We start from the raw sequence: 27879 nt of genomic DNA on the forward strand, positions 1-27879 counted from the left end.
TTATAACAATAGACGCTAGAAAAGTTCCATTCTCACCTGTCCTGTATCCCGTATTGTTGAGGTAGACAGCGAAGGAGCGTGGTTCATGCTGGGACTGCCAGGACGGGGAAGAACAGTTCTCGTTGTTGGTGTACGTGTTGTGATTGTGAACATACTTCCCTGTCAGCATGGACGAGCGAGACGGACAGCACATGGGCGTGGTCACAAAGGCGTTGATGAATGAGGTGCCTCCATTCTCCATTATCTTACGAGTCTTATTCATCACCTGGAGAGAACCTGGAGAGGAGGAGGAGGGTGGAGAGGAGGAGAATGGAGATGAGGAAGAGGATGAAGAGGAGGAAGAGGATAGAGAGGATGAAGAGGAGGATGATGGAGATGAGGAAGAGGATGAAGAGGAGGAGGAGGATGATGATGAGGATAGAGAGGAGGAAGAGGATAGAGAGGAGGAAGAGGATGATGATGGAGATGAGGAAGAGGATGAAGAGGAGGAAGAGGATAGAGAGGATGAAGAGGAGGATGATGGAGATGATGAAGAGGAGGAGGATGATGATGACGATGAGGAGGATAGAGAGGAGCAAGAGGATGATGATGGAGATGAGGATAGAGAGGATGAAGAGGAGATGATGAAGAGGAGGATGATGATGAGGAGGATGGAGAGGAGGAAGAGGATAGAGAGGAGGAAGAGGATGATGATGAGAAGGATGGAGAGAAGGAAGAGGATGAAGAGGATGATGATGAGGAGGAGGAAGATGATGAAGAGGTGGAGGATGATAGAGAGGAGGAATAGGTTGGAGAAGAGGAAGAGGATCGAGAGGATGAAGAGGATGAAGAAGGAGGATGAAGAAGGAGGATGAAGAGGAGGAGGATAAAGAGGAGGAGGATGGATGGAGAGGAGGAAGATGGAGGGAGAGGGAGGAGGAGGAGGATGGAAAGGAGTAGAAGGAGGATGGAGAGGAAGAGGAGGATGGAGAGGAGGAGGATGTGAAATAAAATAACAATTATTATCTTTAATGCCCTGTTGCTCTCTCCTGGAATGAGTGAATCTGTGAGCTGTTGGCTAAAGCTCACTGTGCCAAGACCAGAGTAGGCACATTTGCTATTCAATGCAACAGTTTTGGCTACAAAACTACAAGTAGAGTTGAAAATACATTGGAAACCCATTGAACTTTAGAGTTTTATTCGGTACACGAAAACGTATGTGAAAAAATACATTTGGTGTGCGCTATGGCATCACTCACTGTTTTTTTATCCCCAGCAAGTCAGTTTGGTAGGAATGCATCAGTGGTGGGGAAATGCGCATCATTTCCTTTATGTGGATTCTAGAACATTAGCATGTGTGGATTCTAGAACATTAGCATGTGTGGATTCTAGAACATTAGCACGAAAATCTATTGCCAATTGGATGGAAACTTACTGACTCGGTTTTAAAAACGGCCTCCCTGACTTTAGACAGTTCTGTTTGTATATTTTCCTTCACAGTGTTTTCAAACTACCGCTCAGTGTGAGGGATAATTTCTGTCAGAGAAGAGGATTGCAACATTACATTTCCCTGTGGGTAAACACAGCAGTCAGACTATAATTGGAGCTTTTCTCAGAAAGAGAGAGAGGTAGAGAGAGGTAGAGAGAGGTAGAGAGAGGTAGAGAGAGAGGGGGGAAGAAAAGAGAGAGAGAGGGGGGGGAGAAAAGAGAGAGAGAGGAAGAAACGAGAGAGAGAGGAAGAAAAGAGAGAGAGACAGGGGAAGAAAAGAGAGAGAGAGAGAGAGAGAGAAAAAGAACAACAGAAAAGAGAGAGCTAGAGAGAGGAAGAAAAGAGAGATAGAGAGAGGAAGAAAAGAGAGAGAGAGAGAGGAAGAAAAGAGAATGAGAGAGAGAGGGGGAAGAAAAGAGAATGAGAGAGAGAGGGGGAAGAAAAAAGAATGAATGAGAGAGAGAGGGAGGAAGAAAAGAGAGAGAGAGACAGAGAGAGAGAGAGAGAGAGAGAGAGGAAGGAAATAGAGAGAGAGAGAGAGAGAGAGAGAGGAGGGGGAGAGAGAGAGAGAGAGAAGAAAAGAGAGAGAGAAAGAAAAAAGAAGAGAGAGAGAGAGAGAAGAAAAGAGAGAGAGAAAGAACAAAAGAAAAGAGAGAGAGAGAAGAACAAAATAAAAGAGAGAGAGAGAGAGAGAACAAAAGAAAAGAGAGAGAAGAGAGAGAGGGGAAGAAAAGAGAGAGAGAGAGAGAGGGGGAAGAAAAGAGAGAGAGAGAGAGAGGGGGGAAGAAAAGAGAGAGAGAGAGAGAGAAAGAGAGAGAGAGAGAGAAAGAAAAGAGAGAGAGAGAAGAACAAAAGAAAAGAGAGAGAGAAAGAGAGAGAGAGAGAGAAGAGGAAGAAAAGAGAGTGAGAGAGAGACAGAGAGAGAGGGGAAGAAACGAGAGAGAGAGAGAGAGAAGAACAAAAGAAGAGAGAGAGAGAGAGAGGAGAACAAAAGAAGAGAGAGAGAGAGAGAGAGGAGAACAAAAGAAAAGATAGAAGATATAGAAAGAGAGGTGGGTAAACCTGATTCAAACAGAGGAAGCTCTTACAACACATAGCTACTGGACCACCTCCAGAGCTCCAGGGGGGTCCGTCCATTATTCTTACCCAGCTCTGTGTCCTGATCGTCGGTCATGATGAGGATGATGTTGGGTCTGATGTTCTTGCGGTCCCTCTGCATGTGTCCCCTGAGGCCTCCCTGGGCTCTGGTAGTGCTGACGGCTGAACAGCCCTGGTCCCAACCCAGGGACACGAGGCCAAGCCAGGTCACACACAACAGCAGCATGGCGGAGGGATGGGGGGTGTCACTCACTCACAGGCACCCACTGGAGCTCTCACAGCCGAGGAGAAGTCTGAGGAGAAAGAGAGAAGAGGACTTGTTATGAATCAATCAATCATAATTATTTTATAAAGCCCTTTTTTCATCAGCAGTTTAACTTTTTTTTTTTTTACCTGGCCTTTCCCCCTAAGAGCAAGCAAACCAGAAGCAGAGTCAAACCAGAAACAGAGTCAAACCAGAAGCAGAGTCAAACCAGAAGCAGAGTCAAACCAGAAGTAGAGTCAAACCAGAAGCAGAGACGAGCCGGTTTTAGTTATGGCCTGTGTATGGGAGACTAGGAGACCTAAGTGTTGTAGGCCTATAGTTTGTGTTTTTTGGTGATGTCACTTCCTGCCACTTGGGAGGCAGTACTAAGGTGATGGTCATAGGTTTGGTCATAAGTTTAAATAATAAATCAACCTTCCTCTGCTTAGACATCGCTGGCGTCAGACAGATCTTACAACTCCTGGGTTGGTATTTCAAGTATCAGCCAACCACATCATATGTTATAGCAGTCTGTCAATCGATGACACAGTCGTGTCACGCAACCATTGGTTCATGAATGCAAAGTCTGAGCAGGGGAAAGCAACCATTGCCCCCCCCCCCCACCACGTAGCCCCACCACGTGCAGGGGGTGCCCCTGAGTGAAACTTCTCCCTGGTCGGGGAGGGTGGGGCAATAAGCAGACCAAATTGACCTTGCCCAATCCGGAGAAAACAGGATGGGTCCTTGTCAAAAGTAGTGCACTACAAAAGGCCATTTGGGCCACATGCTAACAGTCGCAGCATGCATTGTGTTCAGTTAAATATTCTACCCTTAAAGAAAGATTAGCACCCCAAAACCTCATCCTACCTCACCCTGACCTGAACACACAGAGAAAAACAAACACACAACCACAGAACCAGACAACAGAATTTTACCTACAGAATCCGGCCTACAGAATCTGGCCTACAGAATCTGGCCTACGGAATCTGGCCTACGGAATCTGGCCTACGGAATCCGGCCTACGGAATCCGGCCTACGGAATCGGATTCTGGCCTACGGAATCTGGCCTACGGAATCTGGCCTACAGAATCTGACCTACAAGAATCCGGCCTACAGAATCCGGCCTACAGAATCCGGCCTACAGAATCCGGCCTACAGAATCCGGCCTACAGAATCTGACCTACAGGGTCCTGGTCAAAAGTAGTGCACAACATAGCGAATAGGGTACCAATTGGGACACAGAAAATATCTGTTCAACTGTGTTGGCCTTTGGCTTTCTATCCTCTTGTTTCCCCCATAGAGATGTGTGGAGATGATGAGCAGCTCTCACAGCTAACAGGGGAACACACAGCCCAGCTAACAGAGGAACACACAGCCCAGCTAACAGAGGAACACACAGCCCAGCTAACAGGGGAACACACAGCCCAGCTAACAGAGGAACACACAGCCCAGCTAACAGAGGAACACACAGCCCAGCTAACAGGGGAACACACAGCCCAGCTAACAGGGGAACACACAGCCCAGCTAACAGAGGAACACAGGCACAGCTAACAGGGGAACACAGGCACAGCTAACAGGGGAACACACAGCCCAGCTAACAGAAGGAGACACAGCCCAGCTAACAGAGGAAAACACAGCCCAGCTAACAGAAGGAGACACAGCCCAGCTAACAGAGGAACACACAGCCCAGCTAACAGAAGGAGACACAGCCCAGCTAACAGAGGAACACACAGCCCAGCTAACAGGGGAACACACAGCCCAGCTAACAGGGGAACACAGGCACAGCTAACAGCAGTGAAGGAGGAGGTGAGATGTAACAGAGAACAGGACACTCCCCCAGAGAAGCCAGCAGAACAGCCCACCTCAGACCCGGACTACAACCACAACACCACAACCTAACAGCCCACCCCAGACCCGGACTACAACCACAACACCACAACCTAACAGCCCACCTCAGACCCGGACTACAACCACAACACCACAACCTAACAGCCCACCTCAGACCCGGACTACAACCACAACACCACAACCTAACAGCCCACCCCAGACCCGGACTACAACCACAACACCACAACCTAACAGCCCACCTCAGACCCGGACTACAACCACAACACCACAACCTAACAGCCCACCTCAGACCCGGACTACAACCACAACACCACAACCTAACAGCCCACCTCAGACCCGGACTACAACCACAACACCACAACCCAACAGCCCACCCCAGACCCGGACTACAACTACAGCCCCAGCACCTCATACAGGAGCAACAGAGCATTGGACCCCCCGCCCAGACCAGCAAGACACCCTCCCAGACCTGCAAGACCCCCTCCCAGACCTGCAAGACCCCCTCCCAGACCAGCAAGACACCCACTCAGACCAGCAAGACGCCCTCCCAGACCTGCAAGACCCCCTCCCAGACCAGCAAGACACCCTCCCAGACCAGCAAGACACCCTCCCAGACCTGCAAGACCCCCTCCCGAAGGACCTGCACAGAGAGAACCCTCGCAAAGAAGACCTACACCCAGACCACAGCTTCACCAGCCACAACCCAACCTGCTGAGACCACCCCAAACAAGCCACACTCTATATAGTCCCCCCAGATCAGACCTATGCCCCTTCTGCCCATGCCAAATCCCCCACCCCTGCGGCAAGGACCTCAACATGACAGCAGGACATATGCCCAGGCCGTGGGCAGAGCAGGCCCCATCCTACGACCTAAGAGGTATGTATCAGATGCTCAACATGCTTTGCTCACTCTGGGGCCTAAACCACAACAAAATCAACACTAGACACTATGGGACACTTTGCTGCAGGAGGGACTGGTGCACTTCACAAAATAGATGGCATCATGAGGCAGGACAATTATGTGGATATATTGAAGCAACATCTCAAGACATCAGTCAGGAAGTTAAAGCTTGGTCGCAAATGGGTCTTCCAAATGGACAATGACCCCAAGCATACTTCCAAAGTTGTGGCAAAATGGCTTACAGACAACAAAGTCAAGGTATTGGAGTGGCCATCACAAAGCCCTGACCTCAATCCCATAGAAAATGTGTGTGTGAAGCTGAAAATGCGTGTGTGAGCAAGGAGGCCTACTAACCTGACTCAGTTACACCAGCTCTGTCAAGGGAAATGGGTCAAAATTCACCCAACTTATTGTGGGAAGCTTGTGGAAGGCTACCCAAAACGTTTGACCCAAGTTAAACAATTTAAAGGCAATGCTACCAAATACTAATTGAGTATATGTAAACTTCTGACCCACTGGGATGTGATGAAAGCAATAAAAGCTGAAATAAATCATTCGCTCTACTATTATTTTGACATTTCACATTTTAAAAATAAAGTGGTGATCCTAACTGACCTAAGACAGGGAATTTTTACTAGGATTACATGTCAGGAATCTTAGAATGAACTATTAAAGACCCACTGGATTCTCCATTTACCTTATATGAATTACAAACTAAAATAAACTAAAATACAAACCCGCCAACTGGGATTGATGGTATCCTAAATGAAATGATAAAATATACAGACCTTAAACTCTTTAACACCATCCTCAGCTCTGGAATCTTCCCCAATATTTGGAACATACGTAGGACTGATCACCACAAACCACAAAAGTGGAGACAGATTTTACCCCATTAACTACCGTGGAATATGCATCAACAGCAATCTTGGGAAAATCCTCTGCATTATCATTAACAGCAGACTTGTACATTTCCACAGCGAAAACAATGTACTGAGCAAATGTCAAATTGGCTTTTTATCAAATCACCGTACGACAAACCACATATTCACCCATATTCACCCAACCTAATTGACAAACAAACAAACCAAAAGAAAGGCAAAATCTTCTCATGTTTTTTTTATTAAAAATTAAATTTATTAAAGCTTTCAACTCAATTTGGCATGAGGGTCTGCTATACAAATTGATGGAGAGTGGTGTTGGGGGGAAAACATTATAAAATCAATGTATACAAACAACAAGTGTGTGTTGGTTAAAATTGGCAGAAAACACACACATTTCTTTCAATGGGGCCTTGGGGTGAGACAGGGATGCAGCTTAAGCCCCACCCTCTTCAACATATACAGTATATCACAAAAGTGAGTACACCCCTCACATTTTTGTAAATATTTGAGTATTCCTGTTCATGTGACAACACTGAAGAAATGACACATTGCTACAATGTAAAGTAGTGAGTGTACAGCTTGTATAACAGTGTAATTTTGCTGTCCCCTCAAAATAACTCAACACACAGCCATTCATGTCTAAACTGCTGGCAACAAAAGTGAGTACACCCCTAAGTGTTGCGCCCAATTAGCCATTTTCACTTAGGGGTGTACTCACTTTTGTTGCCAGCAGTTAGACATTAAAGGCTGTGTGTTGAGTTATTTTTTTTATACTCAAATATTTATAAAAATGTGAGGGGTGTACTCACTTTTGTTGCCAGCAGTTTAGACATTAAAGGCTGTGTGTTGAGTTGTTTTTTTTATACTCAAATATTTATAAAAATGTGAGGGGTGTACTCACTTTTGTGATATACTGTATATACTGTATATCAACGAATTGGCGCGGGCACTAGAACAGTCTGTAGCACCCGGCCTCACCCTACTAGAATCTGAAGTCAAATGTCTACTGATGATCCGGTGCTTCTGTCACCAACCAAGGAGGGCCTACAGCAGCACCTAGCTCTTCTGCACAGATTCCGCCAGACCCGGGCCCTGACAGTAAATTCCAGTAAGACAAAAATAATGGTGTTCCAAAAAAGGTCCAGTTGCCAGGACCACAAATACAAATTCCATCTAGACACCGTTGCCCTACAGCACACAAAACACTATACAAACCTTGGCCTAAACATCAGCGCCACAGGTAACTTCCACAAAGCTGTGAACGATCTGAGAGACAAGGCAAGAAGGGCCTTCTACGCCATCAAAAGGAACATAAAATTCAACATACCAATTAGGATTAGGATCTGGCTAAAAATACTTGAATCAGTCATAGAGCCCATTGCCATTTATGGTTGTGAGGTCTGGGGTCCGCTCACCAACCAAGAATTCATAAAATAGGACCAACACCAAATTGAGACTGCATGCAGAATTCTGCAAAAATATACTCAGTGTAGAACGTAGAACACCAAATAATGAATGCAGAGCAGAAAAAAATCCAGAAAAGAGCCGTTAAATTCTACAACCACCTAAAAGGAAACGATTCCCAAACCTTCCATAACAAAGCCATCACCTACAGAGAGATGAACCTGGAGAAGTGTCCTCTAAGCAAGCTGGTCCTGGGGCTCTGTTCACAAACACAAACACACCCCACAGAGCCCCAGGACAGCAACACAATTAGACCCAACCAAATCATGAGAAAACAAAAAGATAATTACTTGACATATTAGAAATATATATATTTTTTTATCAAACTAGAATGCTATTTGGCCCTAAACAGAGAGTACACAGTAGCAGAACACCTGACCACTGTGACTGACCCAAAATTAAGGAAATCTTTGACTATGTACAGACTCCTTGACTAGTCTCTCAAAGCACTTCATGATGACGGAAGTGAGTGCTACGGGGCGGTAGTCGGGAAGCTAAGGTAACTGAGCTAAACCACCCCCTCCGTAGCACTCACTTCCGTCATCATGAAGTGCTTTGAGAAACTAGTCAAGGACCATATCACCTCCACCCTACCTGACACCCTAGACCCACTCTAATTTGCTTACTGCCGAAATAGGTCCACAGACGATGCAATCTCAACCACACTGCACACTGCCCTAACCCATCTGGACAAGAGGAATACCTATGTGAGAATGCTGTTCATCGACTACAGCTCGGCATTCAACACCATAGTACCCTCCAAGTTCGTCATCAAGCTCGAGACCCTGGGTCTCGACCCGCCCTGTGCAACTGGGTACTGGACTTCCTGACGGGCAACAACATCTCCACCCCGCTGATCCTCAACACTGGGGCCCCACAAGGGTGCATTCTGAGCCCTCTCCTGTACTCCCTGTTCACCCACGACTGCGTGGCCACGCACGCCTCCAACTCAATCATCAAGTTTGCGGACGACACAACAGTGGTAGGCTTGATTACCAACAACGACGAGACGGCCTACAGGGAGGAGGTGAGGGCCCTCGGAGTGTGGTGTCAGGAAAATAACCTCACACTCAACGTCAACAAAACTAAGGAGATGATTGTGGACTTCAGGAAACAGCAGAGGGAACACCCCCCTATCCACATCGATGGAACAGTAGTGGAGAGGGTAGCAAGTTTTAAGTTCCTCGGCATACACATCACAGACAAACTGAATTGGTCCACTCACACAGACAGCATCATGAAGAAGGCGCAGCAGCGCCTCTTCAACCTCAGGAGGCTGAAGAAATTTGGCTTGTCACCAAAAGCACTCACAAACTTCTACAGATGCACAATCGAGAGCATCCTGGCGGGCTGTATCACCGCCCGGTACGGCAACTGCTCCGCCCACAACCGTAAGGCTCTCCAGAGGGTAGTGAGGTCTGCACAACGCATCACCGGGGGCAAACTACCTGCCCTCCAGGACACCTACACCACCCGATGTTACAGAAAGGCCATAAAGATCATCAAGGACATCAACCACCCGAGCCACTGCCTGTTCACCCCGCTATCATCCAGAAGGCGAGGTCAGTGCAGGTGCATCAAAGCTGGGACCGAGAGACTGAAAAACAGCTTCTATCTCAAGGCCATCAGACTGTTAAACAGCCACCACTAACATTGAGTGGCTACTGCCAACACACTGACTCAACTCCAGCCAATTTAATAATGAAAAATTGATGGGAAATGATGTAAATATATCACTAGCCACTTTAAACAATGCTACCTTATATAATGTTACTTACCCTACATTATTCATCTCATATGCATACGTATATACTGTCCTCTATATCATCGACTGCATCCTTATGTAATACATGTATCACTAGCCACTTGAACTATGCCACTTTGTTTACATACTCATATGTATATACTGTACTCGATATCATCTACTGTATCTTGCCTATGCTGCTCTGCACCATCACTCATTCATATATCCTTATGTACATATTCTTTATCCCCTTACACTGTGTATAAGACAGTAGTTTTGGAATTGTTAGTTAGATTACTTGTTGGTTATTACTGCATTGTCGGAACTAGAAGCACAAGCATTTCGCTACACTCGCATTAACATCTGCTAACCATGTGTATGTGACAAATAAAATTTGATTTGATTTGACTCAGTACATATATACTATATATATCTGTACACTATATATATATATATATATATATATATATATATATATATATATATATATATAGTTATAAATATTGAGAGAGAGATGTAGCAGAAGAAATGGGTAAAAACTGAAATATCTGAGTTGTTTGTAAATTTTAAATTTAAATAAATTTTAAAAATAAAATAAAATATATATATATATTTTTTTTTTCTCAAAGGAGTATACAATATTACCAGACTGAGTGTCAAAAATTTATATTATTAATATTTACTCTGGACTTTTTTGATTAAAGGAGCATCCAAACAATTTAATCAACTTCAATTAACAGACATCAAACACCATTTTTTTTTTTTACACTAAAAGCCTTTTCTGTTAATACAGAGTTTTACATTGCAGTATGAACACGTCACCTCACCACCACTTAGCCTTGAGGTAGATTCAGTAACAATGGAAGGTTACCTCATAGATAATTATCAGAGTCCCCAATGACACCCTACTGCCTTTGTAGTGCACTAATACCCTATCGGTCATGGTCATAGTAGTGCACTGTAAAGGGAATAGGTTGCCATTTGGGACACGTATAATGACAACCTCCAGGATGTATTCAAAACCTGAGAACACTGTCATTTAATTTGCTGCTAACAGGCATAAGAAATGCTCTGCATCTTTCAGAGGAGTGACAGACGTAAGGGTCTCCAATCGACCAAATACCAACAGAAGACCAAAGACCCTCGACTTAGTAACAGGGGCAAAACCCATTATCTTCCCCGCACAAACAGTCTTCTATAGATCTGTGGATAACAAGAGGTCTTCTATACCAGAGTTAACCAGTCAGACTTCCTCATTGTTTCTGAGGCCCCACTAATAACACTCCTTTACTGTACTCAATCAGGGGCTCAGCTGGCTGCAGGGGGAACAGTATAGGGGACGGACCAGCCGGTCCGGAGAAGAAAATGGCCCGGGGGGCCGGGGGTTCAAAGTCGACCAAGACAAAAAGGGCACTATGGAGTCCTCAGTCAGTCCCGACTGACACACAGCTGCCAGATGGAGGCAAAAATGTGCAATTTTCAGATTAATGGCCATCAACACTGGGTCCTCGTCCCAAATGGCACCCTATTCCCTATACAGTGCACTACTTGTTAGCAGAGCCCTTTGGGAATAGTGTGCCATTTAAGGAGCCAATTGGGACACAGGCTAGGAGACATTTAACACACCTCAACACCATGACAATCTTTCCTTTAATGACTGTAATTTCTTATTATTTCACCCACTATCCCTTCACTAATAAACCTGCATTAGAGACAGGGGTTGGAACCGGTTGAGGGAGGAGAAAACCAGAAAATAACGGACATTTTTCAAGGAACAGAATCAGAACCGTGAACGAAAGTGATCTATATACTGTTCTGGAACAGAACGATTATTTTAAAAGCATGGGAACTGGTTAATTGGAGAATTATGGATTCCCTTTTTCAATGCTAGTTAAGGATACTAAAGTAATCACATTTCACACTGGATTTATTAACTACTAAAAGGTATGACATGATTTTATTTTATTTCTGGTGTCCAAACACAAGTATTCTGCGCTGTGGTCTTGCAGTCATCTTTGCAGGACGGCCACTCCTAGGGAGAGTAGCAACAGTGCTGAACTTTCTCCATTTATAGACAATTTGTCTTACCGTGGACTGATGAACATCAAGGATTTTTAGAGATACTTTTGTAACCCTTTCCAGCTTTATGCAAGTCAACATTTCTTAATCTCAGGTCTTCTGAGATCTCTTCTCTTCGAGGCATGGTTCACCTTGGGGTTCACGTACATGCCACTGTACATGTACTGTAGTTTCTCTTCTGTCATTAAATATTATATATTGAGAGAGAGAGCGAGAGAATGAGAGAGAGAGAGAGAGAGAGAGTGAGAGATAGCAAGAGAGGGAGAGAGAGAGAGAGAGAGAGAGAGAGTGAGTGGGAAAGAGAGAGAGAGAGGGAGAGAGGGAGGGACTGAGAGAGAGAGAGAGAGAGAGAGAGAGAGAGAGTGGGAAAGAGAGAGAGAGAGAGAGGGAGAGAGATAGAGATGAGATAGAGAGAGAGAGAGAGGCATGGAGAGAGAGAGTGAGAGATGAGAGAGGCAGGGAGAGAGAGAGAGAGAGGCAGGGAGAGAGAGAGAGAGCGAGAGAGAGAGAGAGAGAGGCAGGGAGAGAGAGAGTGAGAGAGAGAGAGAGAGGCAGTGAGAGAGAGAGAGGGAGAGAGAGAGAGAGAGAGAGAGAGAGGGGGAGAGAGAGAGAGAGAGAGGCAGTGAGAGAGAGAGAGGGAGAGAGAGAGGGAGACAGAGAGAGAGAATGAGAGAGAGAGAATGAGAGAGAAAGAGAGAGAGAGAGAGAGTGAGAGATGAGAGAGAATGAGAGAGAGAGAGAGAGTGTGAGATGAGATAGAATGAGAGAGAGAGAGCGAGGCAGGGAGAGAGAGATAGAGAGTGTGAGAGAGAGAGCGAGAGAGAGAGAGGGAGAGAGAGAGACAGAGAGACAGAGAGAGAGAGAGAGAGAGACAGAGAGAGAGAGAGAGAGAGAGAGAGAGAGAGGGAGAAAGAGAGAGAGAGGGAGAAAGAGAGAGAGAGAGAGAGAGGAGAGAGTGAGAGAGGAAGAGGGAGAGAGAGAGAAGAAAGATAAGAAAGATAATGAAGCTATAAGGAACTAAGGATCAGCCCTGGTGTTGACCCATTCATTTTGTGAGTGCATCATTCACCGGTGTAGTCAGTGAAAATAGTCAGGCATTCTCCTTGAAGCTGGTTATTCATGGATGCAGGTATAAGAAAGGAACCAAATTGGGTATGCATGCCAACATGGGACTTTATTCCCTATTTAGTCCACTATAGGGCTCTGGTCAAGAGCAGTCTATAATATTATAATAGATACGGTAGATCTATGTCCAGATTATGTCCTGGTCTGTCATATTATAATAGAGACAGTAGATCTAGCTGGTCTGTCATACTATAATAGAGACAGTAGATCTAGCTGGTCTGTCATACTATAATAGAGACAGTAGATCTAGCTGGTCTGTCATATTATAATAGAGACAGTAGATCTAGCTGGTCTGTCATACTATAATAGAGACAGTAGATCTAGCTGGTCTGTCAATATAATAGAGACAGTAGATCTAGCTGGTCTGTCATAATATCTTAGCGACAGTATATCTAGCTGGTCTGTCATATTATAATAGAGACAGTAGATCTAGCTGGTCTGTCATAATATAATTGAGACAGTAGGTCTAGCTGGTCTGTCAATATAATAGAGACAGTAGATCTAGCTGGTCTATCATAATACTATAGAGACAGTATATCTAGCTGGTCTGTCATAATATAATAGAGACAGTAGATCTAGCTGGTCTGTCATAATATAATTGAGACAGTAGGTCTAGCTGGTCTGTCAATATAATAGAGACAGTAGATCTAGCTGGTCTATCATAATACTATAGAGACAGTATATCTAGCTGGTCTGTCATAATATAATAGAGACAGTAGATCTAGCTGGTCTGTCATAATATAATAGAGACAGCAGATCTAGCTGGTCTGTCATATTATAATAGAGACAGTAGATCTAGCTGGTCTGTCATAATATATTAGAGACAGCAGATCTAGCTGGTCTGTCATAATATATTAGAGACAGCAGATCTAGCTGGTCTGTCATAATATAATAGAGACAGTAGATCTAGCTGGTCTGTCATAATATATTAGAGACAGTAGATCTAGCTGGTCTGTCATAATATATTAGAGACAGTAGATCTAGCTGGTCTGTCATATATAATAGAGACTTAGGGGGAGGGGAGACAGTAGATCTAGCTGGTCTGTCATAATATATTAGAGACAGCAGATCTAGCTGGTCTGTCATAATATATTAGAGACAGTAGATAGCTGGTCTGTCATAATATATTAGAGACAGCAGATCTAGCTGGTCTGTCATATTATATTAGAGACAGTAGATCTAGCTGGTCTGTCATACTATAATAGAGACAGTAGATCTAGCTGGTCTGTCATAATATCTCAGCGACAGTATATCTAGCTGGTCTGTCATATTATAATAGAGACAGTAGTCTTGGTCTGTGATAATATAATGGACAGTATGTGCTGGTCTGTCAATATAATAGAGACAGTAGATCTAGCTGGTCTATCATAATACTATAGAGACAGTATATCTAGCTGGTCTGTCATAATATAATAGAGACAGTAGATCTAGCTGGTCTGTCATAATATAATAGAGACAGCAGATCTAGCTGGTCTGTCATATTATAATAGAGACAGTAGATCTAGCTGGTCTGTCATAATATTAGAGACACAGATCTAGCTGGTCTGTCATAATATATTAGAGACACAGATCTAGCTGGTCTGTCATAATATATTAGAGACAGCAGATCTAGCTGGTCTGTCATAATATAATAGAGACAGTAGATCTAGCTGGTCTGTCATAATATATTAGAGACAGCAGATCTAGCTGGTCTGTCATATTATAATAGAGACAGTAGATCTAGCTGGTCTGTCATAATATATTAGAGACATAGGGGGGAGGGGGAGGGAGGGAGGGGGCGTCAATAGAGGGTACTGGGGTGACGAACACAGACTCAGCCATCCCTCTCTCTCTCTCTCTCTCTCTCACATTTCAATATTCGATTCAATAAATTATGTATTGTCATGACAGTGGATAGATGTGCATTCTGACAGCTTAATGGTAAGTGATACAGGCAGGGTGTAGGGGACAACAGGGATGACAAAACGCAGGACACTGCAGCCCTCTGGGGGGGGGCAACCATTTGGCTGTTTCTGCTCAAGAGGGCCACCCGTGTGCCCCACTCGTGTGCATGCCCATGCTCAAAAGTGTCTATGTGTGTGTGTGTGTGTGTGTGTGTGTGTGTGTGTGTGTGTGTGAAACTGTGTGTGTGTGTGTGTGTGTGTGTGTTTGTGTTTGTGTGTTGTGTGTGTAGTGTGTTTGTGTGTGTGTGTGTGTGTGTGTGTGTTTGTGTTTGTGTTGTGTGTGTTTGTGTTTGTGTTGTCTGTGTGTGTGTGTTTGTGTGTGTGTGTGTTTGTGTTGTGTGTGTGTGTGTTTGTGTTAGATGTGTGTGTGTGTGTGTGTGTGTGGTGTGTGTGTGTGTGTGTGTGTGTGTGTGTGTGTGTGTGTGTGTGTGTGTGTTTGTGATAATGTGCATCAAAGCTGTGTGTGTGTGTTTGCTGTCAGACGTGTGTGTGTGTGTGTGTGTGTGTGTGTGTGTGTGTGTGTGTGTGTGTGTGTGTTGTGTTACGTTTAGATTCATATACTGTGTGCTTCCAGGGAACATGTAGCTGTGTCTGTGTTTGTGCAAGCCTATATAATAATGGAGCATTAAACCAAGCGCTCCCACGAGGCCTCTCTCTCTCTCCCTTCTCTCTATTCTTGTTGCCCTCTCTGTCTCCTCCTCTTCCCCCTCTCTCCTCTTCCTCCCCTCCTCCCTCTCTATGCCCATGCGGCATCCACGTGCAGTAACACTTCAACAAAGGACACAGAAAAGGACTTCTCCCTCTCGCTCTGTTTTTCCCTCCCATTCGCTCTCACTCACTGCAACGAAGCACAGATCCCATGTGAATATAATCAGCCATAAGCTCAGTGAATGGACAGGATGGAACGGCCGTTGGTGGAAGGAAGGTGAGGACCAAGGTGCAGCGCTGTATGGGATTTTATTAAATATAACTGAGCACAACCGAAACAGCTCCGTCAGGTGAAAAACACACTAAACATAAAAAAAACTATAGAGACAGTAGTGGGCAAGAGCTACCTAAGTATGGTTCTCAATCAGAGACAACGATAGACAGCTGTCCCTGATTGAGAACCACATCCGGCCAAAAACAAAGCAATTCAAAAAAACGTAGAAAAAATAACATAGAACGCCCACCCTAGTCACACCCTGGCCTAACCAAAATAGAGAATACAAAGCCTATCTAAGGCCAGGGCGTGACACAGGACTGTAAGTTGTATGAGGGAGGTGAAAAGGCAGGACACAGTCCTTCACAACCGCTCATCATGGTTGAGAAGAGAAGAGGTGAAGAGTGACCATAAATACTAGCAAAGCATAAGACACACACAGAGCAGGTGGGTGAGATATTGGCCTGACATGACCTCTCTGGAGGTCTACTACTACTCTACTACTCTCTCACTCTAGAGAGGGATTGTGCAAAGACCTGCGGGTGCTATTGTGAACTCTCTGAAACCAAAATAGACGACTGCAGAGTGTGTCTTTGTGTGTGTGTTTGTCTGTGACTGTGTGTGTGTGTGTGTGTGTGTGTGTGTGTGTGTGTGTGTGTGTGTGTGTGTGAGCTTGTTTCCCCCAAGCTGTGCTCTTAAAAACCCAAGGAACCTTTACAGGAGACTGTTTAGATTCACATATACACTCTGTAGTTCTACTACAAGCCAACCAACACATATTCACTCTGTAGTTCTACGACAACAAGCCAACCAACACATATTCACTCTGTAGTTCTACTACAAGCCAACCAACACATATTCACTCTGTAGTTCTACGACAACAAGCCAACCAACACATATTCACTCTGTAGTTCTACGACAACAAGCCAACCAACACATATTCACTCTGTAGTTCTACGACAACAAGCCAACCAACACATATTCACTCTGTAGTTCTACTACAAGCCAACCAACACATATTCACTCTGTAGTTCTACTACAACAAGCCAACCAACACATATTCACTCTGTAGTTCTACGACAACAAGCCAACCAACACATATTCACTCTGTAGTTCTACGACAACAAGCCAACCAACACATATTCACTCTGTAGTTCTACGACAACAAGCCAACCAACACATATTCACTCTGTAGTTCTACTACAAGCCAACCAACACATATTCACTCTGTAGTTCTACAACACACAAGCCAACCAACACATATTCACTCTGTAGTTCTACGACAACAATATTCACTCTGCCAACCAACACATATTCACTCTGTAGTTCTACTACAACAAGCCAACCAACACATATTCACTCTGTAGTTCTACGACAACAAGCCAACCAACACATATTCACTCTGTAGTTCTACGACAACAAGCCAACCAACACATATTCACTCTGTAGTTCTACTACAACAAGCCAACCAACACATATTCACTCTGTAGTTCTACGACAACAAGCCAACCAACACATATTCACTCTGTAGTTCTACGACAACAAGCCAACCAACACATATTCACTCTGTAGTTCTACGACAACAAGCCAACCAACACATATTCACTCTGTAGTTCTACGACAACAAGCCAACCAACACATATTCACTCTGTAGTTCTACGACAACAAGCCAACCAACACATATTCACTCTGTAGTTCTACGACAACAAGCCAACCAACACATATTCACTCTGTAGTTCTACTACAAGCCAACCAACACATATTCACTCTGTAGTTCTACTACAACAAGTTCTACTACAAGCCAACCACATATTCACTCTGTAGTTCTACTACAAGCCAACCAACACATATTCACTCTGTAGTTCTATTCGACAACAAGCCAACCAACACATATTCACTCTGTAGTTCTACTACAACAAGCCAACCAACACATATTCACTCTGTAGTTCTACGACAACAAGCCAACCAACACATATTCACTCTGTAGTTCTACGACAACAAGTTCACTCTGTACTACAACAAGCCAACCAACACATATTCACTCTGTAGTTCTACGACAACAAGCCAACCAACACATATTCACTCTGTAGTTCTACGACAACAAGCCAACCAACACATATTCACTCTGTAGTTCTACGACAAGCCAACCAACACATATTCACTCTGTAGTTCTACGACAACAAGCCAACCAACAATATTCACTCTGTAGTTCTACAACAAGCCAACCAACACATATTCACTCTGTAGTTCTACAACAAGCCAACCAACACATATTCACTCTGTAGTTCTACAACAAGCCAACCAACACATATTCACTCTGTAGTTCTACTACAACAAGCCAACCAACACATATTCACTCTGTAGTACTACTACAACAAGCCAACCAACACATATTCACTCTGTAGTTCTACTACAACAAGCCAACCAACACATATTCACTCTGTAGTTCTACTACAACAAGCCAACCATCACATATTCACTCTGTAGTTCTACGACAACAAGCCAACCAACACATATTCACTCTGTAGTTCTACGACAACAAGCCAACCAACACATATTCACTCTGTAGTTCTACGACAACAAGCCAACCAACACATATTCACTCTGTAGTTCTACACACAAGCCAACCAACACATATTCACTCTGTAGTTCTACACAACAAGCCAACCAACACATATTCACTCTGTAGTTCTACTACAACAAGCCAACCAACACATATTCACTCTGTAGTTCTACTACAACAAGCCAACCAACAAGCCAACCAACAACATATTCACTCTGTAGTTCTACAACAAGCCAACAACACATATTCACTCTGCTACAAACAAGCCAACCAACACATATTCACTCTGTAGTTCTACGACAACAAGCCAACCAACACATATTCACTCTGTAGTTCTACACATACAACAAGCCAAACAAGCCAACACATATTCACTCTGTAGTTCTACTACAAGCCAACCAACACATATTCACTCTGTAGTTCTACGACAACAAGCCAACCAACACATATTCACTCTGTAGTTCTACGACAACAAGCCAACCAACACATATTCACTCTGTAGTTCTACGACAACAAGCCAACCAACACATATTCACTCTGTAGTTCTACGACAACAAGCCAACCAACACATATTCACTCTGTAGTTCTACGACAACAAGCCAACCAACACATATTCACTCTGTAGTTTCTGTAGTACTACAACAAGCCAACCAACACATATTCACTCTGTAGTTCTACGACAACAAGCCAACCAACACATATTCACTCTGTAGTTCTACGACAACAATATTCACTCTGCCAAAGCCAACACATATTCACTCTGTAGTTCTACGACAACAAGCCAACCAACACATATTCACTCTGTAGTTCTACGCCACAATATTCAAGCCAACCAACACATATTCACTCTGTAGTTCTACGACAACAAGCCAACCAACACATATTCACTCTGTAGTTCTACGACAACAAGCCAACCAACACATATTCACTCTGTAGTTCTACGACAACAAGCCAACCAACACATATTCACTCTGTAGTTCTACTACAAGCCAACCAACACATATTCACTCTGTAGTTCTACACAACAAGCCAACCAACACATATTCACTCTGTAGTTCTACGACAACAAGCCAACCAACACATATTCACTCTGTAGTTCTACGACAACAAGCCAACCAACACATATTCACTCTGTAGTATTCACTCTGTAGTTCTACGACAACAAGCCAACCAACACATATTCACTCTGTAGTTCTACGACAACAAGCCAACCAACACATATTCACTCTGTAGTTCTACGACAACAAGCCAACCAACACATATTCACTCTGTAGTTCTACTACAACAAGCCAACCAACACATATTCACTCTGTAGTTCTACGACAACAAGCCAACCAACACATATTCACTCTGTAGTTCTACACCAACACATATTCACTCTGTAGTTCTACTACAACAAGCCAACCAACACATATTCACTCTGTAGTTCTACGACAACAAGCCAACCAACACATATTCACTCTGTAGTTCTACGACAACAAGCCAACCAACACATATTCACTCTGTAGTTCTACGACAACAAGCCAACCAACACATATTCACTCTGTAGTTCTACTACAAGCCAACCAACACATATTCACTCTGTAGTTCTACGACAACAAGCCAACCAACACATATTCACTCTGTAGTTCTACAACAAGCCAACCAACACATATTCACTCTGTAGTTCTACAACAAGCCAACCAACACATATTCACTCTGTAGTTCTACGACAACAAGCCAACCAACACATATTCACTCTGTAGTTCTACGACAACAAGCCAACCAACACATATTCACTCTGTAGTTCTACTAACAATTCACTCTGTAGCCAACCAACACATATTCACTCTGTAGTTCTACGACAACAAGCCAACCAACACATATTCACTCTGTAGTTCTACGACAACAAGCCAACCAACACATATTCACTCTGTAGTTCTACGACAACAAGCCAACCAACACATATTCACTCTGTAGTAATGCTACAACACTGACTACAACAAGCCAACCAACAGAGAAAGAAAATGGCTCTCTGAAACTAATCTTAATTAACCTTTTTTTACTGCAATGGGCTAAATCATGGTCACACAGAGCGATTCTGGGTAATCTTAAACAAAATCTACAAAAACTAAAGTATCCACCTCACACACCTGGTTATGGGCTTGAATAAAGAAAACACCTGTACCTGTCAGAAATAGAGTTCAAATCAAATCAAATCAAATTTTATTTGTCACATACACATGGTTAGCAGATGTTAATGCGAGTGTAGCGAAATGCTTGTGCTTCTAGTTCCGACAATGCAGTAATAACCAACAAGTAATCTAACTAACAATTCCAAAACTACTGTCTTATACACAGTGTAAGGGGATAAGAATATGTACATAAGGATATATGAATGAGTGATGGTACAGAGCAGCATAGGCAAGATACAGTAGATGGTATCGAGTACAGTATATACATATGAGATGAGTATGTAAACAAAGTGGCATAGTTAAAGTGGCTAGTGATACATGTATTACATAAGGATGCAGTCGATGATATAGAGTACAGTATATACGTATGCATATGAGATGAATAATGTAGGGTATGTAAACATTATATAAGGTAGCATTGTTTAAAGTGGCTAGTGATATATTTACATCATTTCCCATCAATTCCCATTATTAAAGTGGCTGGAGTTGAGTCAGTGTCAGTGTGTTGGCAGCAGCCACTCAATGTTAGTGGTGGCTGTTTAACAGTCTGATGGCCTTGAGAAAGAAGCTGTTTTTCAGTCTCTCGGTCCCAGCTTTGATGCACCTGCACTGACCTCGCCTTCTGGATGATAGCGGGGTGAACAGGCAGTGGCTCGGGTGGTTGATGTCCTTGATGATCTTTATGGCCTTCCTGTAACATCGGGTGGTGTAGGTGTCCTGGAGGGCAGGTAGTTTGCCCCCAGTGATGCGTTGTGCAGACCTCACTACCCTCTGGAGAGCCTTACGGTTGAGGGCGGAGCAGTTGCCGTACCAGGCGGTGATACAGCCCGCCAGGATGCTCTTGATTGTGCAACCAACACATAGTTTACAACTATTACATGTTGAGTTTGCATCCCAATATTACAATTCAGTTTGCATTACAATATTACACGTGCCACCCCACACCATGACTGACCCACCGTCAAACCGGTCATGCTGGAGGATGTTGCAGGCAGCAGAACGTTCTCCACGGCGTCTCCAGACTGTCACGTCTGTCACATGTGCTCAGTGTGAACCTGCTTTCATCTGTGAAGATCACAGGGCGCCAGTGGCGAATTTGCCAATCTTGGTGTTCTCTGGCAAATGCCAAACGTCCTGCACGGTGTTGGGCTGTAAGCACAACCCCCACCTGTGGACGTCGGGCCCTCATACCACCCTCATGGAGTCTGTTTCTGACCGTTTGAGCAGACACATGCACATTTGTGGCCTGCTGGAGGTCATTTTGCAGGGCTCTGGCAGTGCTCCTCCTGCTCCTCCTTGCACAAAGGCGGAGGTAGCGGTCCTGCTGCTGGGTTGTTGCCCTTCTACGGCCTCCTCCACGTCTCCTGATGTACTGACCTGTCTCCTGGTAGCGCCTCCATGCTCTGGACACTACGCTGACAGACACAGCAAACCTTCTTGCCACAGCTCGCATTGATGTGCCATCCTGGATGAGCTGCACTACCTGAGCCACTTGTGTGGGTTGTAGACTCCGTCTCATAATACCACTACTAGAGTGAAAGCACCGCCAGCATTCAAAAGTGACCAAAACATCAGCCAGGAAGCATAGGAACTGAGAAGTGGTCTGTGGTCACCACCTGCAGAACCACTCCTTTATTGGGGGTGTCTTATTAATTGCCTATAATTTCCACCTGTTGTCTATTCCATTTGCACAACAGCATGTGACATTTATTGTCAATCAGTGTTGCTTCCTAAGTGGACAGTTTGATTTCACAGAAGTGTGATTGACTTGGAGTTACATTGTGTTGTTTAAGTGTTCCCTTTATTTTTTTGAGCAGTGTATGACCATATTAGATACACATATTTCCCTCAGATTACACAGACCCACAAAGAATTTGAAAACAAACCCGATTTCGATAAACTCCGAAGTCTACTGGGTGTTCCATCACAGCAGCAAGATTTGTGATCTGTTGAAAGATTTATGACCTGTTGCCATGAGAAAAGGTCAGCCAGTGAAGAACAAACACCACTGTAAATACAACCCATATTTACGTTTATTTATTTATAAGCAGTGTATGACTGAAATATCACACACTTGTTTGACATAGAAACATTTATAATTTTTATTTTTGTTTAAACATTGTATTTTAGTCATTTAAAACCACCCATAACATTCCACCCATGAGGACGAACATGGTGCTTTTGGTCATTGACTGATGGAGAGGGCTACGATAGACTGTGATCACAGTTAAATAAAGGATATGAGAAGTGTGGTCCAAATGACACCTTATTCCCTATCTAGTTCACTACTTTAGACCAGAGTTCTATGACACCTTATTCCCTATATAGTGCACTACTTTAGACCTGAGCCTTATGACACCCTATTCCCTATCTAGGGCACTACGTTCTACCAGAGCCCTATGGGCCTTGGTCAGTTTCCCAAAGTTTGGTGTTGACTATGAACTTGACTTTGCTAATTAGCTAGCTAGCTATGCTTTGTTTGAAGAATGTGGGATACGTTTTTTGTCAACATTGAGTTGTGCTGCCCGATCTGCCAATACAGCTACACTATTGTTGGCCTTTAGCTAACGTTACTGGCTAGCTAGTTGGCTATAACAGGCAAGGATGTTCGCTAGATTATTTGTGTTTGTGTGTTTGTTTACACAGATAACTTCAGCCTTCTATAAAAATAAAAAAATAGAGTTAGCTTTCCACGCTAGTTGGTTAGCTACCTAGCCAAAGTTAGCTCTCATCCTACTGGTATAAAATTACATTAACTACCATTAGCTAGCTAGCTAATCTAAACAAAACCACATTCATTGGCTTATCAAACCGGGAACAGCTCACTAGTCGCAACAGACCAATTTTTTTTTTTTCATGTCGGACAATTATCTGAATGCATTTATTGATTAACGTCCGATTGATAGCTATGTTGTTGAGTTGCTGAGCCACAGAAAATCTGGGCCCAGTTTTGGTTAGAAATCAGAGATTCGGCTGAAAAAGATGTCAGATTTGGCAAAAAATGCTGCAAAAAAAGTAGCGCAGTTGGTTATTATTCACCACGTGACAGCAATAAATGATTAATTTAATCATAACTGTTGCCCTTTACAAACGTATTCAGTCCGAAAGGTGATTTTATGGACGCTGTAGTTTCTATTTTAGCCGAAGCCTAGATATAGAGCTAGATCAGGGCAATATTATTTTTCTGTTTTTTCTCTTAATGCTAACAGCAGTTAACAATCCGGTGTGTGGTTCTCGGTAATGGGCGGGGAGTGTGTTGTGTACCTCCAATCAAAATCGATTAGTACATTTCTATCGACTTATTGGCTTAGATGTGATAGCAGGGAGATTTGAATTTAACATTTGAGCTTCAACCAAAGCCTGCCATTGCTGCACCGACCGGCGCCGACAACCTCTCTCTCTCTCTCTCTCGCTCTCTCTCAGGCTGGGAAAATACATCTATACACTACAGATCTATACAGTACAGATCTATACAGTATATATCTATACAGTACAGATCTATACAGTACAGATCTATACAGTATATATCTATACACTGCAGATCTATACACTACAGATCTATACAGTACAGATCTATACAGTATATATCTATACAGAACAGATCTATACACTACAGATCTATACACTACAGATCTATACACTGCAGATCTATACACTGCAGATCTATACACTGCAGATCTATACAGTATAGATCTCTACACTGCAGATCTATACAGTGCAGATCTATACAGTACAGATCTATACAGTACAGATCTATGCAGTACAGATCTATGCAGTACAGATCTATACACTACAGACCTATACACTACAGATCTATACATTACAGATCTATACATTACAGATCTATACAGTACAGATCTAAACACTACATATCTATGCAGTACAGATCTATACACTACAGACCTATACACTACAGACCTATACACTACAGATCTAGACACTACAGATCTATACAGTACAGATCTATACAGTACAGATCTATACGCTACAGATATATGCAGTACAGATCTATACACTACAGACCTATACACTACAGACCTATACACTACAGATCTATACACTACAGATCTATACACTACAGATCTATACACTACAGATCTATACAGTACACGTATGTTATCAGATAGCTGATACGGCCCAGGGCTCATATTACTTCTGTATTTCAGCAAGAGTTATTTCCTTGAACCAAACCAATGCAACATTGGACAAACGATCAATTGATCCTATTTTGCCCTTAAATCAGTTGAAAGCGACAGCACCCTCCTACGATGCAGTATGGTACCAGTGTGAGATGGAATGATACTATTGCAATCAGGTGGTAAGAGCTCTTTGTTTCACCTATCTGCTGGCCACCGATATAATGGGCGCTCTGTCCCTGGGAGGCATATGGGAAATGTACAGATCTATACACTACCTCCCTGGGAGGCATATGGGAAATGTACAGATCTATGCACTACAGATCTATACACTACAGATCTATACACTACAGATCTATACACTACAGATCTATGCACTACAGATCTATACACTACCTCCCTGGGAGGCATATGGGAAATGTACAGATCTATACACTACCTCCCTGGGAGGCATATGGGAAATGTACAGATCTATACACTACAGATCTATGCACTACAGATCTATACACTACCTCCCTGGGAGGCATATGGGAAATATACAGATCTATACACTACCTCCCTAGGAGGCATATGGGAAATGTCAGTTGAACTCCCTGCTTTGGTTCGATCAAAATCCAGGAAGATAAGAGACAGACAGCATGATTTCTGAACTATTATATTTCTACTTTCAATTCAAAAACTCCATAATGAACCTGAATTTCTATTTTATTTATCCTTTATTTAACTAGGCAAGTCAGTTAAGAAGAAATTCTTATTTACAATGACAGCCTACCGGGGAACAGTGGGTTAACTGCCTTGTTCAGGGGCAGAACGACAGATTTTTACCTTGTCAGCTCGGGGCCTCGAACTTGCAACCTTTCGGTTACTAGTCCTGCCGCCCCAATGAACCTGAATGAACCTGAATGAAGCCATGCAGTATTTAGGGATAAAGGGAGAAAAACTCCATAATGAACCTGAATGAACCTGAATGAAGCCATGCAGTGTTTATGATAAAGGGAGAAAAACTCCATAATGAACCTGAATGAACCTGAATGAACCTGAATGAACCTGAATGAAGCCATGCAGTGTTTATGATAAAGGAACACATCAATATTCCGTAATGGAATGTTGCTCCGAACTTCCAACGTTTTAATCGTTGAGAAATGTTGTGACTGAGGGAATTCCTGTCATTCAGAGGCAAAACTCTAAAGTGGTGGTGTACGCACACACGCACACGCACACACACACGCACACGCACACGCACACACACACACGCGCACACGCACGCACACACACACACACACACGCACGCACGCGCGCACACACACACACACACACGCACACACACACACACTCACAAACACACACTGAAGTACTGTGCTGAGTTGAGCGCATGTGAAACAACTCTGTCTCTCAGCTCATGTTTCCATAAATCACTGCAAACAGAGACAGAGGTGTATAGTCTCTCTACTAAACTATACTGAAAACTAGATTATCTACATTCTAATCTCTCTACTAAACTATACTGAAAACTAGATTATCTACATTCTAATCTCTCTACTAAACTATACTGAAAACTAGATTATCTACATTCTAATCTCTCTACTAAACTATACTGAAAACTAGATTATCTACCTTCTAATCTCTCTACTAGACTATACTGAAAACTAGATTATCTCACCTCTAATCTCTCTACTAGATTATAATGAAAACTAGATTATCTACCTTCTAATCTCTCTACTAGACTATACTGAAAACTAGATTATCTCACCTCTAATCTCTCTACTAGATTATAATGAAAACTAGATTATCTACCTTCTAATCTCTCTACTAGACTATACTGAAAACTAGATTTCTCTCACCTTCTAGCAGCAGAAAGAAACCTGGATGCATTAAGAAAGAGTGGAAGAGAGACAGAAAAAGACAAAGTTAGACAGTACCTGGAAGTCAGGAGAGCACAGTGCCGAACCAGGAAGTCCGATGTAGAGTTCTGGTCTTGCTGGTGGTTACAGAGGATAGAGGTGGACCACACAACTCAGCTCCTCTGGAAGAAGGAGAACCTCTCTGTGATGTGATGACTATCTCTAACCTCCACCATCTGCTGAGACAGGCAGAGTAGAGCAGAGTAGAGCAGAGACCTGCATGCCTGCCTGCTAACCCAGCCTACCCTAGTCCAGTCCCCACTCCCCTTAACCAATCACAGCTCTCTGTAGGCTGGCTACTGGGTGTTGGACAGAGGCTGTGCCAGGAGGCTGGGATAAGGACAGAGTAGAGTGGAGAGGAGAGGAGAGAGACACTACATTAGATACGGGAGCAGAGAAAACCCCCAAGCACCATAACCTGAGAGGGAGATTGGGGGGAGATAGAGGGAGGGGATAGAGGGAGTGAGAGAGACCGGGGGTGGAGAGAGGGAGGGGAATGAGGGAGTGAGTGAGAGACAGGAGAGAGGGAGGGGACAGAGTGAGTGAGAGAGACCGGGGGAGAGAGGGAAGGGAATGAGGGAGTGAGAGAGAGACAGGAGAGAGGGAGGGGACAGAGTGAGTGCCGGGGGAGAGAGGGAAGGGAATGAGGGAGTGAGAGAGAGACAGGAGAGAGGGAGGGGACAGAGTGAGTGAGAGAGACCTGGGGGAGATAGGGAAGGGAATGAGGGAGTGAGAGAGAGACAGGAGAGAGGGAGGGGACAGAGTGAGTGAGAGAGACCTGGGGGAGAGAGGGAAGGGAATGAGGGAGTGAGAGAGAGACAGGAGAGAGGGAGGGGACAGAGACAGTGAGAGAGACCGGGAGGAGAGAGGGAGGAGATAAAGAGAGGGGAGAGTGGGAGGGGACAGATAGAGAGAGAGAGAGGGAGGGAGAGAGAGGGAGGGGAATGAGGGAGCGAGAGAGAGTGACAGGGGAGAGGGAGGGGACAGAGTGAGTGAGAGAGACAGGGGAAAGAGGGATGGGAATGAGGGAGTGAGAGAGAGAGAGACAGGGGAGAGAAAGGGAGGGGACAGATGGAGTGAGAGAGATGGTGAGAGAGAGGGAGGGGAATGAGGGAGTGAGTGAGAGAGAGACAGGGGAGAGAGAAGGAAATGACAGATGGAGTGAGTGAGAGAGACAGGAGAGAGGGAGGGGAATGAGGGAGTGAGAGAGACACAGGAAAGAGGGAGGGGCATGAGGGAGTGAGTGAGAGAGACAGGGGAGGGAGAGGGACAGGACAGATAGAGAGAGAGACAGGAGAGATGGAGGGGACTGAGTGAGTGAGAGAGAGATGGTGAGAGAGAGGGAGGGCACAGAGGGAGTGAGAGAGAGATGGTGAGAGAGAGGG

The 27879-nt window shown here is 43.9% G+C and overlaps 1 protein-coding gene across 1 annotated transcript in view; it reads right to left on the reverse strand.

Moving 5' to 3' along the window:
- LOC112221468 (extracellular sulfatase Sulf-1-like) overlaps nt 1–26852 on the reverse strand; it is an 88265-nt gene extending 61413 nt beyond the window's left edge. The window contains exons 1-3 of the mRNA XM_042298709.1: nt 26513–26852; nt 2615–2859; nt 37–276 (exon numbers count right to left, since the gene is read on the reverse strand). Of these exons, the coding sequence (XP_042154643.1) occupies nt 37–276; nt 2615–2792 (418 nt within the window). The 5' untranslated portion in view covers nt 2793–2859; nt 26513–26852. The remainder of the gene's footprint in view (nt 1–36; nt 277–2614; nt 2860–26512) is intronic.
- Nucleotides 26853–27879: the final 1027 nt, after the last annotated feature.

The sequence above is a fragment of the Oncorhynchus tshawytscha genome, linkage group LG16, assembly GCF_018296145.1.
Source record: "Oncorhynchus tshawytscha isolate Ot180627B linkage group LG16, Otsh_v2.0, whole genome shotgun sequence".
In the NCBI taxonomy this organism is placed as follows: Eukaryota; Metazoa; Chordata; class Actinopteri; order Salmoniformes; family Salmonidae; genus Oncorhynchus; species Oncorhynchus tshawytscha.